Genomic DNA, 20,480 nt, shown 5'->3' on the forward strand with positions numbered 1-20,480 from the left:
ACTAACTTTGAAGTGTAGGCTGTCAAAAACTAAATAAAACTGCCAGGTTTTTAGAAAAGTAAAAATGCTGAAAATTGAGATGTTTAGGTAACTTCCTGATCTGCGGAGTGTTCAATGCAGAAATGTAAAAGACGTTTTAAACATTTTATTCTAACGTGTGAGGACCTGTGTCATCCTTTCTTTACAAAGGGGCACTTATATTTGTATGTTCAATTTTATTTCCTTTTCTCTCCTTCCTTATGCTGTTTATTTAATGTTGTTAAAAAATTTACTGGAGGGGGTGGGGCCAGACACTCAACATGGCCGGGTGCTTTTTCTCCAGCACTATAGCCCTCCAAAACCGGCTAAATCACCTTTGAGCGACGCAGACACAACTCATTCATGCTGTTGACCGACACTATACTTACCTGCAAAGTTTCCTATCCAGAAAACTGAAGTCCGAGAAGCGCTACCCACATTCTGAATCTGTGGATTTCCATACACGGTGACCGGGGGAAGTGGCTGATCTACTGAACCGGTGAGCACAATGGGCTACATTCTACCCACAGTCTGGGCTCGCTTGGAAACCCACTGATGGCACTCCAGCTACAGTGGAAGTCTGTCAACGCTGGCCTGAGACATCAAGAGGCAACATAATTGTTCTGAAGCGAGTCACCCACTAAAGCTGCCCACCCGGACTAAGGGGCCACGAAGGGCTTGCCCAAATGTCACCAACTACACCAGTGGGGCCTTACCAGGACCCAGATCATCCAAGACTTAATTTGCCCCTCACGGGTGAAGGACTCTGGCTTCAGAGACACCCGAGTCAATGGCTCAAAGGTGTTGGTCCCAAAACAGGCCTGGAATGCGAGGATGGTGCTCCCTTGGTACTCCTATAATGATACACCCTGCGGACGATGCCTGCTTAAAATAATTATCCCTGTGGCTAGCATAGGCTAAACCTTAGAGCATGCCACATAGTGCCACACAGTTCTTTAGCCTTAGTGCACGTTCCATACCCAGTTGCATAGTACTTACTGCAGCATACTCCTGTAACATTTTACTATTTTTAATCTCCATGTCTTGTCCTCTTCCTCTATAACAATAGTGTCTAATTGCAGTTATGACAACTGTTTTCGCCATATATTAAAAGAATTGTGCCATGATCTCAATGCCATACCTATGTTATGCTTTGTTGATATTATTATGCTTGACTTTGCTGACGTGGCTTAGTAAGCTGCAATGTTATCTTATGCACAACAAAAATAACGATGTACACACACAAAATAAATTATTGGAGATTTTATCAACATTGCCTGTGTGTTCAGATTTTGATTAAACACCACATAGACATTGCTTTTACTCAAGAGACACATTGGAAAGACACATAGAATCATAGGCGTGCGCAGCCTATTGCATTAGGGTGTGCACCCTAAAGCACAAGCACACGCTGCTGTGTGTGTGTGTGTGCTGTGTGAGGGTGCTGTTAGTGTGATGTGTGTGAGGGTGCCGGTAGTGTGGTATGTGGGTGAGGGTGTTTGTGTGTGTGTGTGCACTTGTGAGGATGCTGTTAATGTACTGTGTGTGAGGGTGCTGTTTGTGTGTGTGTGCGTGCGCTTGTGAGGGTGCTGTCAATGTACTGTGTGTGAGGGTGCTGTGTGTGTGTGAGGGTACTGGTAGTGTGCTGTGTGTGTTTGTTAGGGTCCTGTTAGTTTGCTGTGTGAGGGTGCTGTTTGTGTGCTGTGTGTGTGCTGTTTGTGTGCTGTATGTGTGTGCTGTATGTGTGGGTGATTTGTGGGGGTGGAGGTGGGGGCAGATTAGTTAATAAATATCCTCCCTTCTTACCTTATGTAGGGAGGGGGGACCGTGCTGCTGCCTTCCCTGGTGGTCCAGTGGAGGCGGTGGCAGATTACTTAATATCCCCCCTTCCTTATTACCTTATGTAGGGAGGGGGGATCCTTTCTGCCTTCCCTGGTGGTCCAGTGGTGAGTGAACTCTAGCCTGCGGTGCTAGAGTTCACTCTCGCGAGATCTGAGCGTTGCCGAGGCAACGCTCAGATCTCGCAAGAGGAACCCGGCGGAGCTGCTGGCAAGAGCTCCCCGGGTCCTCTCCTACCTCCGTCACTGCCTGTGGGTCGGTGAGGGGAGGCTTAGAGCAGAGCCGGCGCTCGGATAGCGCCGGCTATGCATGAACCGACAGGGGAGATCCTGAGATCTCCCCTGCCGGTCTCACTCCATAGGCGTGCCACGAGGATTAGGGTGTGCCAAGGCACACCCGGCACACCCTGTGCGCACGCCTATGCATAGAATGGATTATGGAATTACCGTAAATATCCAAATATTTATACATCTAGCTTTTTGGGTAGGAAGAAAAACGTGGGGTGGCCATAATAATATCCTCAGGGGTAAAGTTTGAAAATATTCACAATGTTTCTTCTGATATAGGGAGATATTTAATTTTCATTTGTAAGATAAATGATATCACATTTACTCTAGTGAACTTATATGCATCTTCGGACCATCCAACAATTTTTTTTAGATTCTACCATGCAAATAGTGGAACAGATTTCTAAGAGTACTCTTGTTTTGACAGGAGACTTAAATTGTATAACTTGCTCTCAGTTAGACAGAAAGAGATTAATTAAAAATACTAAAATTAACAAGAGAGATCTGAGCAAAGTTTAGCTCAGTTTATATATAGATACAATCTATATGACATATGGCGAATACAACACCCTGAGGAAAGAGATTTCGCTTTCTTTTCAAACCCTCATGACTCATATTCCCGAATCGATTTTTTTCTTTATGGAAGCAACATCTTTAGATCTTTGTATCAAATCACAATTTGATACATCCTGATCAAGTAGGCTTCGTAGTAGGCAGATCAGGGGAGGATAACACCCGCAGAGTCATTAAAGGGACACTATAGTCACCTGAACAACTTTAGCTTAATGAAGCAGTTTTGTTGTATAGAACATGCCCCATTCAGCCTCACTGCTCAATCCTCTGCCATTTAGGAGTTAAATCACTTTGTTTATGAACCCTAGTCACACCTCCCTGCATGTGACGTGCACAGCCTTCCATAAATACTTCCTGTAAAGAGAGCCCTATTTAGGCTTTCTTTATTGCAAGTTCTGTTTAATTAAGATTTTCTTATCCCCTGCTATGTTAATAGCTTGCTAGACCCTGCAAGAGCCTCCTGTATGTGATTAAAGTTCAATTTAGAGATTGAGATACAATTATTTAAGGTAAATTACATCTGTATGAAAGTGAAACCAGTTGTTTTTTTCATGCAGGCTCTGTCAATCATAGCCAGGAGAGGTGTGGCTAGGGCTGCATTAACAGAAACAAAGTGATTTAACTCCTAAATGACAGTGAATTGAGCAGTGAAATTGCAGGGGAATGCAACTAAAACTGCTTTATTTAGCTAAAGTAATTTAGGTGACTATAGTGTTCCTTTAACATCATAGATGAAATTCACCATAAAAAACCTCCATCTATTATTATGGCCTCAGACGTCTATTTATGGAGATTTATGGCTCAGACTCTGCAAGTGTTTGGACTTACAGGCCCATTTGCTGAAAGGACTATTTCACTATACACGTTTCCCTCTGCAAGGATCATTGACCCTTTCTTTAATTCGCTGAACTTGAAGATTCAAAATGTCAGGGTTGTCTGCTACCCCCCTCTATTATGTTCTTACAGTGGAAACTTTGGCGGCCTTATTAAGAAAGACAGCTACAATTAAAGGAATAATGGTTGGACGAATAATGGTTGCAAATGACATTCTTCAAACATTTAGTCTATTTTCAAATTATAAACTTAATTTTTCAAAAACTCTAATTATGTAATTTTATATTTCTAATTCTATCTATCTTTAAAAGAAAAATATGACATTAAATTGTTCTAACAAAGAAATACAATAATTGGGAATTAAACTCGGCTTAGATTTGTAAAAAGAAAAATCTATAAAAACTACATGGATACATATATGGTGGAGCTGTCCATATATTCAGATAGCATTAGACTTAATCTTTAAATATATTTTGGATAAGACAAAGGTAATCTTAGAAAGGAAACCTGAAGTCGCACTGTTGCATATGCATTGGCCAAACATCTCACGAAATAATGAGAGCTTTATTATACATTGTTTTATTACATATAAGATTATACTCGCACGCAATTGGAAAAAAAACCAAGAATTATCATGGGAGCAAATTAAAGCTCACTTGCTCTTACAGATAAGGATGGAAAGAGATTTACCCTAGTGGACCGATAATATAAAGGGGGGTGCAGCAACAGAGCAGGTTTTTGGCTAAGTGGTGCCCTCGAAGGCACTAGAGATTCACTTTCATTGAGGTAGAAGGATTCAATAACATCTGTGTCAAAACTGTACCATAGTATATTTACAATACCTACCGTGAGAAATATATATATATATATATATATATATATATATATATCTTTATCTTTATGCTTCCCTGCCCTCCTACTGCTGTATTTCTCATTTTATATATATATATATATATATATATATATATATATATATATATATATATATATATAGTGATACACAGTAGCTAAAAACGTTTGCTAAACTTCACAAGCTGCTACTTGTATCCATATACAGAGCTACAGAGAACGTGAACCATAACACAATTGAGTGTGACTACTATAATAGCTATAATTACAAAACTAACAAGCACTGTCCTCCTATAATTGTTTTTGTTTTTATCTTTTCTTTTATCTTTATTTAATTACTTCATTCTTTTAAAAGGATTTAATTAAAGTTATATTTTATACACTCCTCTCAGCAAGATATGACACACCATGTAGGTAGAAATGCGCTCTTTTTACAATTGACAATATTCTAAATAAGAAAACTGTCTTAAGTAAATCTAAAGCTGCTTCCAGTTGGGAGAGAGACTGTGCTTTTACTGTTTCTTTAGAGATTTGGAACAATGCCTCGCGGATCACGCGAACCGCCATGCATTGTATCAGTCTACATAAACAATACTTCAAGTTAACACAGAGATGGTATATGGTTCCCACACACCTTGCAAAGTTTCACACAAATTCAGATATTTTTTGTTGGCGTTGCCAAAACTATCCGGGCACACAAATTCACATTTGGTGGGAATGCCCGAGATTGGCTCCTATCAAAAAATTTGTTGAAGAACAGCTGATAACCCTCTTCTTGTTAGATTATAATCTTACGACACAAGCATTCTTGTTTCATATCGATTCACCTGTTAGAGGAACATTCGATCGATACCTATGTGTTAACATCTTGGCAGCAGCGAAAATGTGTCTAGCTAGACATTGGAGAAATACAACCACTCCATCAGGGATCGAAATAAAAACTCAAATAAATTTCCAGAGAGAGGCAGAAGAATTATACTTTAATAAAGAAATAAAGACTCTAAATATATACAAAAAATATGGGATCGATGGATTTTACACTATGAAAGCTTCAGGCCATGCCAGTGATCTTTTAAACTAACCCACCCTGTGAATGATCTAGCCCCAAGATTGCCGACCTTCACAGAGCCTTGAGAAATAGTGAGGGAAGGGGAAAAGGAGAAATTTCTAATTACGTAACTGTACATTTTTGGAGGATGAAGTTTTTTTTTGTTTTTTCTTCTCTTTTCCCCTGCTATCCATGTTTTATGTTGATTTGACGCTATACTATTGGAATAATCTTTTCTCTAGAATACGTCCAGTCTCCATCCACAATTTTCTGTATTGTTTGTTGCAAGCTTATATTTGTCAATGCATACTGATTGAATTCTATCTAATATATGATTGTATAAATAATTGTACACTATTCTGATTATCCGCACTAGTTGTATGATGTGAATATGACTGTATGTCTATTTATATAATTTAAAATATTAAATAAATATGAATTGTAAAAAGAAAAAAAAAACAGCCTTCTTTACATATCTACATGGTTACCTGTTGTGGTCATGCCTATAATATCGGCCTCTTGTAAAATTAATTGGTCTTCCTGGCTTCTTAGTTCATTTGATCTGTTTACCAATATCTGGTATATGTTCTCAAATGTAAAGATGGCATCACGTATAGAAGTGAGATATTTGGCTCTCCACAACCTAGAATAACAATAAATAGAATAATATGCCACTGTTCTAATTAAGAAGTGTTAGGGAAAATATACCTTGCTTTAGAAGATATTGATAAAACCAATGACATATATATATATATATATATATATATATATATATATATATATACATACAATCTACACTAAATGCTATTATAGAGCACTAAATCGTTAAAACATCTAAGTGCAAAATTACTAAGTATATAATAAGTCTGAGCATAAGGGTCTGTAGAACATTACCCCACTTTATGGCCTGTGCTAAATCAAGTCTATATCTGGGTACTCTAAAACATTGGTAGGGTTATTAAAAGGTGTGAATTGTTAATTCAAATTAAATTTCAAAACTGAAGACACATTAGCCAAATTGCAAACTAAACAAAGTCAGCTATTTTTTTAATTCAATTATATTGGCCTAAAATGTGAAATTCCCTTTCAACACTCCACAATTCAAACATTGTCAGAATAGCAAGTTGGGTAACACTATTGTAAATATACAACAAAGCATGGTAGACAAAAAAATAATTTACCTAAAGTAATACACATGGGGTCTTGTTATAAATTGTATAAACTAAAAACATATAAAGTTTATAGCTGGTATATGGTCAGAATAGCACAAATAATAATTAAAAACGAAATATCAGCTAAACGTTTTATGTATAAAGACACTTACTATTTATGTATAAAAAAAAAATAGGGCCACTTTTATCAAATAGTGATCTTTTATACTGCAATGTCATTTATACTCTTAATTAATACAATAGATAATGGCAATCAAGGAAATATATAATAAAATAAAAATGCTCAGACAGTGAATATGCCAATAACAAGAATGGGGCAAAAGGAGGTAACCATCAGGGGAGATGTTGTGGACTACATATATGTATATATGTAGTCCACAACACTGGAGTGTTGAAAATTGACTACTAGGATTAGGGTAAGGCAGGTAGTGATAGCAGTACACTAAGTGCAGCTCACAATATACTTGAGAAGCCTCCCCCTCATACAAATAATACAAACAGCCCACAAACAAACACACACACGTGGTTCCCACGAACACAACACCACTGACTGGATTCAAGATCGTGTTTTAACACAGTACTACTAAAAGGTTCCCTACCCAAACCTAGATCATTGTTAATACATTTCATTATCGCATGAGTATATTCATAATATAGAGCTAATTTATCACACTGTTATTACTATATGACAGTATGATTTTTTAAAAAAGTTATATTCTGGTAGTAGTAGTGATATTTTTGTGTCTGGTTTTGTTCACTATTCTTCACTATTTTAACAGTGGCACAATTATATTCACACTACTGACTCTGAAGGTTAAAGCACAAATTAATTAAATCACATGGAATTTGTTTTTTTTTTAACATGTAGTTGATTTTTACATTTATGCTTTCAATTGCAACATGTTAGTACATATCAACAATTCATGTCAGTGCCCACTGTTTGAACACAAACAGGGATCTTCAGCATAGACAAAACACATAATACAGCAACACAAAAAACATCACTATCAATATCATTAAATATTACCTGTATACCTCCCAACGGGTTGTAAGTGGTAGGGACCAGATATCATCGATTTCATTGCAAGTTGCTTCATCCATATGAGATGTCTTGTCAAGCTCATGTTTTATCCGTTTCTTCATCTTTTTTTTAACGTCTTTTTGCATCTACAAATAATATCATGTTTAAATACTTGCAGAGGTCACCTCAAGATTAAGTGCAGTGACATCTTGTTAGTGATATCAAGTGAGTTAATCTCAGAAAGACAGAATGCTGCAGAATCCATTGATTATAAAACTTTGTGACGCTAAGACACTACATCATTATGGGATGGTGCTTACACTCATTGGCACAGCAGTAACATCTATATACCCTGTTGTTTTTATGAAGAATAGCAGCATGAGCCCACTTAGGTCAAAACCTCTATATAAATATGTTATTTAAACTCTGGGCTGAAACCACACCGATGAATAAAGCAGTTTTACAGTTGACAATACATCATAGTTTTGGAATACTGTGGAATATGCAAGATAAAGGAACACTACGGGCACCATAACAACTTCATCTAAATTAAGTTGTTATATTGCCAGGAGGTTCATGGCACTGGCTCACCTTTAGGGATGAATCCATTCTGGATTGGTTTAACCTTAAAGTCTTTGTTCCAGTGCTGGATCTGCTCTTCTGTCTTTAGCTTGCTGACATTCTGAGTGGTCAGCTGATACTCTCAGCCAATCAGTGACTCTCTATTCATAAAAAATGCTTTTAACAGGTACTTTTGGATGAAGTTGTTATGGTGTCCAGACTGGTCCATTTAGGGAATCTTTTCAAAAGTTATATTACAAACAATTCAAAGTAATTTTATTTTAGAAATGCTTGATTAAAATTGATGTGCCACCTACACAAAATATTAGCTCTGTTGCTTGGCAATTCTCTGCCATTTGGGAGTAAAATCACTTTTGTTCTGTTTATGCAGTCCTAGCCACACCTACCCTGGCTGTGACTCACACAGCCTGCATAATAAAAATGGTTTCATTTTCAATCAGATATTAACGTATTATGTAAGTTTTTATCTCCTGCTCTCTCACACAGCAGGCTCTAGAAGGCTATTAAAATAGCAGGAGAAAATACATTCTAGCTTAAACAGAATGCTTAATAAATGATGTTTAAACATTAGATCTCTCTTCACATGATGTGTTTAGGAAGGCAGTGCAATTCACATGCAGGGAGGTGTGAATAGAGGTGTGTAAACAAAGTGATTTAACTCCTAAATGGAAGAGAATTGAGCAGTGAGCCTGTAGGGGCATGAGTTATTTTGGTGCAACAGTGTCCATTTAAGTAGATCTTCTAACATATTCTTTTTTTAAAAAATTATTTAAAAGGCATAACTTTAAAATCTTGAAGATGTTTCTTTTGCTTCTATGTAAATAATATTTGACAGTCTTCTTATGTTATATGTCTAAACAAAAACATTAATGCTACAAACGTTGACAAGATTAAATAATTATTTCCGTAAATGTTTGGTTACACATTAGGGAAGAGGATCCCAAAACTCATGCTCATATTTATTTGTAAAATAAATTCTTCTGTGATACAGAAAAGTTTCCCTCAATTGTTCAATTGATACTCTAAAAGTGGCACCGTCAATTGTGGAGTCTTTGCATTTTTTGCAAAGACCCCCCAAAGTGATATGTCCGATTTTATGGTGGTGTCAAGGAGAAGGTAAGTACATTATATACTTACCTAATGGTCTCCATTTTAAAAATCTTTCAACAACTGATGACTGCTTTACCTGCACAGACTGAGACATCTCCCACAGATAATCTGATTTGATTATCTAATCAGATAATAAAGTGCAAAGTGCATACAAATTGCATTCTATCTTTAGGAAAGGCTCAAATGTTACAGAGCCTGTAATATTTTGATCCATCCTGATGAGGATTGGAATGTTGAAACAAAACCATTAATTAAATTGGGAATTATTCTGCACAAATGTTTGTGGAATATACCAACAAACAGAAGGAGTGAGAAGGGCTCCCCGTGGGAACGGGGTCCTTAGTCTCACAACCACTACCCCCAGTCTTAATATCAAAGCAGTTAAAACAAAAAAATAACAAAGACTTTAATAGGACAAATATTATCCAAAATGAAGAAAAAAAGAAGTATAATATAAAAAAACACACCACCTATTAAATCACCCCACACAGTGAGGGTTAAAAACAAAATGATAGTAGTCTGCGACTATAAATGTAAACTGGCGGACCAGTATGGCTGGGAACCTAATGGAATACAGGCTGCAACAGCAATCAAAAAAACTGCTAGTGTATCAAATTTCTAAGCAAGATTGCAATTGTGGAGATACATAGTTGCTAGTACAGCCTCCCTTGGAACCTCAGCCTACCTGTCACTAGTATGTGCCAGGAGACAGCAAAAAAACCGAGGGATTCCCCCAAATATACCAAGCTCTTTCCTATGGTAGGAAATAGAACCTTTGTTTTACTTTTTCTTTCAAAAGGTCACACTATTAAAACAAAGCCAATCGAATGGGACATTAGAGGGACACAACAGTGATCTCCCCTTTTGAAATCATTATATAGATAACTAGAACAGCTACAATTTCTGGGGAAATTGTGTGAAGTGTTCTTGCCTCCACCAGTAGTCTACAACTGGAGTGTGCGGAGTAACTGTTATTATTTATTTATATAGCACATTTAATTGCAACGTTGTTGCCCAAAGTGCTTCACAGTTACATTAAAACATACATTTATAAAAACATTAGCAGGTGTACAAAAGGCCCTGTCTATGACATCACGTGCTGCTCCAGCCTGGCACATGTCAGAGTATTTTGGCGGTTGCCATCTTCAAACGGTCGTATTTTAAAAACTATACATCCTACAGCTTTACATTGTGGGAATCACAAGACCCAGACCTACATTCTGATGCATAGTATGTCTCTGACATATTAAAAATGAAGGCACAGTCACAGTTTAGAAATTGCCCTTCAAATTTGACCTGGCTAGAGTGGAGTTTCAATGAATGTCAATGGACGGCGTGAGTTGCAAACAAATGGTCATATTGTGAAAACTATCAGGACTATGGCTTTATTAGTGGCAGCAGGGATAGCTGAACATTTTGATATAAGATTTGTGTAGGTGGGCTTGAAAATGAGGGAGTGGTGGCAGTTTAGAAATCATGTCCTGATTTTTCAGCTTTTGCCAGCTCCCACTCTAGTTTTGAACATTTTGTCATTCATTCCTATGGGACCAATTTCGCCACAAGAACGACGATATTCCGTGAACCATTCGGCAAAACGTTCCACAAAGTAATAGCAATCCAATCGGGAACAATCCGTACGTTTTGGTATATTATGTAGTGTAAAAACTGTGGGAGGAGTTAGGGTGGTAAATTTGGCTATAATAAGAATAAGAATAATATATATGTGAGATAACATTAAGTGGTCTTGCTATGCAAGAACACTTAATAATATATATGTGAGATAACATTAAGTGGTCTTGCTATGCAAGAACACTTAATGAATTGAAAAATTATGCATTAGCAGCTAGAGGACCAAGAAGAGGCTCAATCGGTCACAAAGCCTTATTTTGGTCTTTAATGCATTTTTTCTTATCTCATAAAGTCCTGTTCAGCAGGTGTTTACAAGGTCTGTACTTTACCCACCAAACACATATAGTCATATAGGATGAGCGGATATGCTCAATAAGTTGATAGCTAGCTATGGTATAGTTATGGTATAGTTACTAAATAGAAAATCGTGCTTATTTGATCAGTTGCTAGTTTATACCATAGCAATGCTGCATGAATGTTGTAAATTAAAATGTATAAATTTACGTACATGCCATTCTAACCCTAGAACTACTCAAAGCCTATCAAGCACAGTGACAGCATAAGCCTGTGTTTCAGCCACTGGCAGTCAGATAAAGAGTTTCGTTCAATGATAATGCAATGATAATGCAAATTATATGAATTAGGTACAAGGCCTGTAGTTTGGTGAACTAATTTTAGCATAGCCCCTAACTATGACATGCAGTATCTCCACAACTGTTTGAATAATGAAAATACGTAGCTCAGTAGTAAATGGCACATTGGATAGGTCCGATTTAATACTGATTGAAAAGTATTGCTCACAGTGTTCTGTTGCAGTTATATTTAGAAAAGTGATCAAATATTACCTGCCACTCTTCTTCTTCCGTGCCTTGGTCACCAACGTCATTTTCATCGGGTATAAAAGCCAGGATTTCTCTTTTTGTTCTTGCTGCTCTTCGCTGAGCCATCAAGATCTGCTGTTTGACATCATCATCTTCCTCAATCATGCGTTCTCTTTCTGCCAACTCAGCTTCCTCATCAATTTTTATGAAATCTTCGTTTGTTTCTTCCTCCAAAACATTGGAATTACTAAATGAGTCATCTGCAATAAAATGTGAATTCTCTGTTAATTTCCATAGTACCATCTTCCCCAAAAATAAGACCGGGTCTTATATTAATTATTCCCCTCAAAAACACACTAGGGCTTATTCTCGGGAGATGTCTTATTTCAGGGGGAAAATGGTAGCAAGCATATACTAGAAAGCAGGTCTATGTTCATCGAAACATTGCCGAACATAGATTATCTTACTTGAGAATAGAATCCCGCAAATCTATGTTTGGGAAAACTACACCGAACATAGATTATCCTACTCGCGAATGGAATCCCTGAAAATTCCATTAACATAGATTAGCAAACTAGCAACTATGGCTTATTTTCAGGGTAGAGCTTATATTACGAGCATCCCCCAAAAATTAAGCTAGGGCTTATTTTCAGGAGATGTCTTATTTTCGGGGAAACAGGGTAAGTGTGCACTGTAAGGGAACAGGTTTGGTACACACATACATCCACACAAAGAGGCAAAGCGGTGTATACAATATAGTGGACATCAGCATTTTATCACCAGATCTTAACCAGATTTAATATTATTGCATAAATGTTTTGGTGGAGTCAACTGATTTTAAGGACAGGTAACTTTAAATGGATTAATATTTGATATAATTGATGTGCTGAAGCAGTTGATTTTGGAGACTGGTGATCTACTGCATCACACTGACAAGAACCAAAGAGAAGGCATTGAAAGCCTGAGAGAGTAGTATGGGTATAATTTCATTTAAATTCCATGACAAATGAAAAGGATAAATACATGTTTAGAAATTCTTACCACTTTCATCAACAAGACATGCTTCGTCCAAAAGATTGAAATCTGTTAAAAAAACAACATAAATCTATATTTAATAAACACGAAAGCAAGGCCAACAAATGTAACGTCTTAAATGTAATGCTGTGCAATATCTACATATCATAAGGTGAATCTACAAGACACAACTCTGAACCTTGTCACTGTTTAAACATCCATCACACATTTTACAGGCTCCTACAATACACAGCTGTGCAATATCTATATATCAAACAGCACATTTTACGCGTGTGTCTCTTTTGTTTTTCTCATGTATAATGTTACTACCATCCTCCTAGAATGCAATGTTACCCATGGAATTTAGCATGATGGTAACAGCCACATTTCTATGTCTTCCCTTAGCAAGATCACACTGATACAGATGTAACGTCTAGCTCAACAGCATAGATTTGCAACTATGTTAAATAAATGAGCACGGAAAACATATAGTCTGGAACAGACCAGATACAAAAGTGTGTTTTGTCTTATAAACAAGATATCAGAGTGTGGTATAGCAATATGCCAGAAGGAAAAATACAATCTAACCTAGTTCAGCTTATGTGTAAAAGTCGCTGTAGTTCCAACAGCAGGCACAGTATAGGGCATCCAAAGTGAAAAATCCACAAAGCGCAGTTTAGTTGAGGTGGCCCAATAGTGTAGCCAAAATGTATTAGCAGAGCTTTCACAATAACATGTTTCAGGACCCTGTCCCTTTATCCCTGCTAAATGCCCCAAAGGGCAAAAATGAAGGGCATTTAGCATTGATAAAAGGACAGGGGTACCGAAACACCTGTTATTGTGAATGCTCTACTAATAAATTTTGGCTACACTAGTGGGCCACCTCAACTAAGCTGCGCTTTGTGAATTTTTAACTCTGGATGTGTTTTGTCCTAAAATGATACTTTACGCACAAAAACAACTTTAGCTTAATGAAGCCGTTTTGGTGTATAGATCATGCCCCTGCGGTCTTTCTGCTGAATTCTCTGCGGTGTAGGAGTTAAATCACTTTACTTATGAAAGCTAACCACACCTCATCAGGCTGTGACCCCTATTTTTACCTTATAGTGTGTTTACTTTAGAAGTTCTTCTTTCCTGTTCCAATAGTTGAACTTTAATCTAAATAAAAAGCACTGATCAATGAAAACTCATTGGGGCTTGTGCTGCATCTCTTTGACTACAATGGTGTATTAGACCTTACATAGACCTACTACTTTTGAGAATGCAGCAACGTTCTACCGCATTATTTTTAATCACTATTAAATAGAAGTGATCATGTTTGACTATTGAGTATTCAGTGTTATGTGTGGCCTGCAATTTTACTCACAGGGATTAGAGATAGGTGCCCTAGAAGGCACATGGGGTTCTATGCAGCCATTTGTTTTGAGCCATATGAGTAGGTACAGATATTAAAGGACCACTATCGGCAACCACACCACTTTAGCTCAATGAAGAGGTCTGGGTGCCAGGTCCCCCTATTTTTAACCCTGCAGCTGTATACTCTGAAATTGCTATGTTTAAATTGAGGGTTAATCCAGCCTCTAGTGGCTGTCTCCATGACAGCCACTAGAGGCCGCTTCCGCAATCCTCAATGCGAAAATCGCTGGACGTCCATAGGAAAGCATTGAGTAATGCTTTCCTATAGGCGGTTTGAATGTGCGCGCGACTCTGGCCGCACATGCGCATTCGAAACGACGTTGGCAGGGAGAGGAGAGGTCACCAGCGCCGAGGGAGCCTGGTGCTGGATTAAGGTTTTAACCCTTCAGCCCAGTGGGAGGGGGGCCATGAGGGAGGAGGGACCTAATAACCCTATAGTGCCAGGAAAACAAGTTTGTTTTCCTGGCGGTATAGTGCTCCTTTAAGAGACGCCTTATATTACCATACTGCTCTCATAGCACCTGGAGTGGAGACACTTACGGTAATTGTCACTTAGGTTCTACCTTTTCCTACTGGACAATTGTACATTATTTTGGTTGCTGTTCATGCGCTGTTTTTTTTGTAGTCTATCTCTTTCCCCATTATTATATATATTTCCTAAGGGAGCAGGACATCAACACATGTGTGAGCTAATAATCTTTAGAATATACATAGCTGCACTTATAGACCACCCATTCCAGCTATTGAGCTATATGCACCACTTTTGATATTATACTGTTGCTTTTATGGACAAGATAGTCTTTTGTAGATAATAAAACTGATTATTCAGTGTAGGTGTTTTTGATTGATATCTCTGCTTGTCTGTAGTTACTTTCCAGCTACTGAGTGTAATATGCTTTATAACCACTGGGATTATTTATACCAAATCCTCTTGCGCAGGAGGGGGGAACCTTTGGCCCTCCAGATGTTTTGAACTACATTTCCCATAATGCTCTCTTACAGCCATAATGCTGGCAAAGCATCAAAGGAGATGTTGTCCAAAACATCTGGAAGGCCGAAGGTTCCCCATCCCTGCTCTATCGACTAGACTAAGTACCTTACAATAGCTGTGGGAAGGAATGTTTAACTTCTGCACAGATACACTATAATCACTTATTGTTGTGGAGCACACCTATTATCGATGGTTTGTTTTTAGTAGCGATACAGTGGGGTCTTTTGTAATTTTGCTCATATCTAATAAAGTGTTTTTTATTTTATTTCATTTGTTCATAAATTGACAGTACTATGTCTATCTGGTAGACCAATACTTTTCTGTCCCTCGTGTGAATTTTTACTGACAAATATTATTAGTAGACATGTGCACCAGTGAAATTTTCGTTTTGGACGAATGACTTCGTACTAAATTAAAATTAAATTCGAAACATTTCGAATGTCATCCGTAAAACATTTGTTTTTCGGACGAAATTTGGTAAAAAATAATTTGTTTTAGTCTATTATGACAAAAATAACACTGCGCATGCGCAAAAAAAAAAAGCAAGTATGGAGCCGGCAGCGCTACCAGTTCCCTCCTTAAATATTAACAATTCCTAACCCCCCTTTAAACCAATGGGGGTCACTATGACCCTCATATTAAAAAAAGGGAGGTTAAATCCTCCCGCATGTCCCTAATAGGAATAGCCCTACAAGGCTGTGTTACTGATCTAAAAAGCTACTTTTTCATATTGCAGCATAACTATAGTTATTGTTTTTGCTATAACTATTGGTTACACGTACTCTTACCGGAGCTCTCTATCACTTCTATATAAGATACTGATTTATATCCAGGGACCTTGCTCTCACTTTACAGATCATTTTGGTCCCCCCATTCCTCCATGGGAGGTACATAGTGCCACCTCCAGGCCCCCACCTGTGGGACCTTAATTAAATAAATAATGGACCTATTGTCTTCCTTTGGGCTGCACCCATGACCGGCGGGTGGGGGCCCTAATTAGTTAATGGGGGGGGACCTATTGTCTCCCCCTGGCCCCCACCCATGAGTGGGGGCCATAGTTATCAATAAGGGGGGGACCTATTGTCTTCCCCCTTTGGCCCGCACCCATGAGTGGCAGGTGGGGGCCCTAAGTATCAATAGGGGGGACCTACTGTTTCCCCCCGGCCCCCACCCATGATTGGCGGGTGAGGGCCCTAAGTAACAAAAGGGGGGAACACCTATTGTCTCCCCCCCCCGGCCCTAACCCATGAGGGGTAAATATAAAAAATACCCCCCCACCAGAAGTGTATAGGGGTCCCCAAACCCCTAGTCACTCCCCTCCCCAATAAAATTAAACCCTGCCTACTCCCTCACCCTAACAATAAGCTATATACCTGTAAATAAAAATAAAAAAAATATATACTTACCATTAGATGTCTTCTTTTTTCTTAAACCTTCTTTTTTCAGCCTCAAAAAGGTCAAATAAAAAGCCATAATGTCCGTCGAACTTTAAAAAACAAAAACCCGAGCGCAAAAAAAATAAAAAACACGCAGAAAAAAGAAAAGCCTGACGCCCCCCAAAATAATCCATCTTTACCCAATCGAGGGCACCGCGCAGACTGAGCTCCGCAGGGCGTGGAAAGGCTTATAAAGCCTTCCCACGCCCTGCAATTTGACTCAGAGCGCTCTGATTGGTTGGTTTAAGTCAACCAATAAGAGTGCTCTGACAGGTAAATGAAAAGACTGACAGGTAAATCTCTTCATTTACCTGCCAGAGGACTCTGATTGGTTGGCTTGGAATCAACCAATCAGAGTGCTCTGAGTCAAATTGCAGGGCGTGGGTAGCCTATATAAGGCTTTCCCCCACCCTGAAAAGCTTATTCTGCACAGAGCCCACCCTGGGTAAACATGGATTATTTTTTCTGTTTTATTTTTTTTGTGTGCTCCGGTTCCTTTTTTTTAATTTAACAGTTGCGACGGGACACTTATGGATCTTTATTTGGCCTTTTTTGGGGCTGAAGAAAGAACACAAAAGAAAAAAGAAGACATCTAATGGTAAGTGTGGCGAAACCGACCTCGCCACGTGTCCTTGGAGGGGGCTGCTTGCCCGCCTCTTGCCTTTGGACTATGGCCCTGGGAGATTGGGCCCTTTTACAAAACGTATTCGGCCCTAACAGAGTGCATGTCACTCATTCTGGCCCTTTAAACACAGTGGGGCCATTCGGTACTTGCCCTGTGTGAGCAGTGATACCCCCAGATAGCTATGTCATGGAGCCTATTCATATAATGAAAGACTATGGGAAAGACTTTGGCTCCATGGCAATTAAACTGTATTTGTGTGGTCTGCGTGCCATTCACCTAATAATGTGCACGCAGACCTGAGCTATCTGGGGATATGTTACATGTCTGTGTTTAATGTATAAAAGTGACTTTATATATTTTAAAACATAATCCTGTATTTAGGTCCCCACATGTGTAATGGAGTTTTGTCTTTGACCTGGGAGATAATTGGATTACTTCTCCAATTATCTCCAGGGCAGAAGGGAGGAAGCCAGGGTGCATTGTGGGGATGTTTTTACTTTTACTGTTTGCTGTTTTACTGTTTGATTAAAATACTGCCAGCCAGGGGGAACAAAAGATACTTTTACTAACTTGTGAACCCCTGGTCTGATTCATGCCATTTTTTAATATGTTGTTCCCCTGAATGGATTGATTATGGATATGTATTATGTGAATGTGATGTATGGTTTTAAAGTTACAGAGTATGTGTGGAGACTGTATTTTTACTGTATGTAGTAATTATGTTAATTGCTTATCTTAGGGGAGGGGATGTGTGGGTTGTACTGTTACTTGATTGGTTGTTTTATGCCTCCCCCTGGGTGTGTCCTGTATGTGCACAACTGTCATAAAAAGCAGGCTGGGTGTTCCAGACCTGAGATTCTGCTTGACCCTCAAACCGATGTGTCGTCTCGTTTTTGGGGGAATTGGATTGTATGCTGACTGCCAGGAGTGTAAGCGGATTATATGTATTTCCTGTTCAGCTATTCCAGGGTTCGTTTGTTTCCAGTTCGGGAGTTGGAAGATTTGTACAGTCCGGGAGATTGGTGCTTGCAGTAGCTGCTGGTCTATGAAAAAGGGGGATATCGCCTAAACTGGGTTTTATCCTCTTGTAAGTGAAACGGTCCGTTACAGTAAGTATGAAATTTTATTTTACAGGGTGTTAGTTTATTGGCCCCCCCCTCACTATTATTAGGGTGATGGGGCAGGTAGGGTATTTATATTGGGGTGGAGTGACTAGGGACTTGGGGACCCCTAGTCACTTTATTATTTGAGGTCCCCACCTGCCGCTTATGGGTGGGGACCTGGGGGGGGACATTAGGTCCCCCCTTTATTTATTTATTTAATTATGGTGGGGGCCAGGGTGGGAGACAATAGCCCCCCCTTTTGTCACTTTTGGCAGCCGCTCATGGGTGGGGGCCGAACGGGGAGAAGACAATAGGTCCCCCCTATTGATTCTTTGGGCCCCCACCTGCCGCTCATGGGTGGGGGCAGGGGGAGGAAGTATGCCCCCCCTCTTTTGTTATTTAGGGCCACCACACGCTGATCAGGGGTGGGGGACTGGGGGGCACCCTAGGTCACCGTTCCATTGAATGTGGGGGCTGGGGGAGGACACCCTCCCATGTTAATTCTTTTAGAAGATGCCCCACCATGGGAGACCTGTGCTAGGTCCCCCTTTATTTGATTCAGGGAGTGGGGAGCTTTTTTTTTTTTAACAGCCACTTTACTGTTTAGTAGACAGGCCCCTACTCACGGCATAGTGAGTAGGGGCATTCGGGAGATTTTAATCTATATTGACCCCCATAGAATGACAGGAGGGCATGGGGGAGTTAGGACGTGGCGGGGAGCACTGCTCCCTGCCGCTTCTATTATCACATATTACAAGGAGGGAGCCGCGAGCTCCCTGCTTGTAATAAACTAAACAAACTCAAAAGAAAAGGTAATGCATTCGGCATTTGCCCTTTTGTTTCATATATAATTTGTATGTAGGACTTTTGTTTATGTTATAGTAAATGAATACGAAAGAGTCAGAAAATTTAGACAAAGTCATATTCATCCGATAACGAATGCACATGTCTAATGATTAGTTCCCCTTAGGGTTAAACTTTGCGTCCTTCTTCAGTTTAGTTACGTCTTAGAGGTTACCCACCGTTCTTAGTGTACCCTGTTTTTGGCTGTTGATTTCTCTCTCTTTTTCCTTTTTTCTAGCACTGAGCAATGAGGTCAGCCTGACAAAGGTGCTGTACATGCTATTTGCACTTTACTTCATCTTTTTATTCTTGTACCACACTGTGAGTTTCACTTTATTTTCTTTATACTTTATAGTTATTTGGGGTGTTATATGTGAGTTGAATGTAAAACTGGTATGTAAGTGTATGATGATTATACTCTCTTGCTAGGTATAATAGAAAATTAGGTACCATTTTGGAAGGATCATCTGTCTCTGTCATTTACATTTCTCCTATTAACTCCATTATCTCAGTCTTTTTTTGTATCCTCCCTATAGATGAAACTTTGAGCCAGGCTAGAATTATTTCAGTAGTATCTGCACAGCCAGCAAACCCTGACAGTTATACAGAGGTGAAGGCCTCTAATCATTTTTGAATTTTATTTTTTGAGCTTATTTTTTGCTTACGTTTAATGCTATTGTAAGAACATAAATTCAGATTTTCACCTCAATACCAAGTCCTTGATAGGAAGTCTTACTCCTACTCACACATTTGGTTTTATTGATTAGTTTGGGTGCTGAGGAACACAATATTTTCTTTTGCTTTTAATCAGATATAATAAAGAATTAGCATTTTAATTATGTTTGCACTTCCCAAACTCAACTAGGCTGCTTACAGCTTAATGATTTTTTTATTTAGTAATTACTTTTTATAGCTACTCCCTATTTATAGAATTGTGATTCAATCCAAATTCTTCACTTGTGTCTCTGTGAAGCACAATGTGATAAATCAATAAACCTTACCTAGGCTTGAAGCATAGTTTGCTGTAGAGATGCTCAACCATTCCACCATGACACTGATTTTTGAGCTGTCCATATATTCCTATAAAATACAACAATGCTGATGAATTTAAAAATAAAACAATATAATGTAACAAGTCAGTGTGGTTTTCCTACATTGCATTGGTACATTGTTCGTTTTCAGGATTTCGATAGAGTATAAAGTTCTCACGACACCCTACATTCATTGAGCACAAGTGGAGCAAAGAGTATATTTAAGGTTCTTACAGAA

At 38.8% G+C, this 20,480-nt stretch overlaps 1 protein-coding gene across 1 annotated transcript in view; it reads right to left on the reverse strand.

Annotated features, from left to right (window-relative positions):
- The window catches only part of LOC134608791 (NFX1-type zinc finger-containing protein 1-like), a 161,503-nt gene that overhangs the window by 16,602 nt on the left and 124,421 nt on the right, over positions 1–20,480 (reverse strand). The window contains exons 10-14 of the mRNA XM_063451893.1: positions 20,213–20,291; positions 12,825–12,866; positions 11,808–12,043; positions 7,648–7,787; positions 5,937–6,091 (exon numbers count right to left, since the gene is read on the reverse strand). Of these exons, the coding sequence (XP_063307963.1) occupies positions 5,937–6,091; positions 7,648–7,787; positions 11,808–12,043; positions 12,825–12,866; positions 20,213–20,291 (652 nt within the window). The remainder of the gene's footprint in view (positions 1–5,936; positions 6,092–7,647; positions 7,788–11,807; positions 12,044–12,824; positions 12,867–20,212; positions 20,292–20,480) is intronic.

This window comes from Pelobates fuscus, chromosome 4 (assembly GCF_036172605.1).
Source record: "Pelobates fuscus isolate aPelFus1 chromosome 4, aPelFus1.pri, whole genome shotgun sequence".
Classification (NCBI taxonomy): domain Eukaryota; kingdom Metazoa; phylum Chordata; class Amphibia; order Anura; family Pelobatidae; genus Pelobates; species Pelobates fuscus.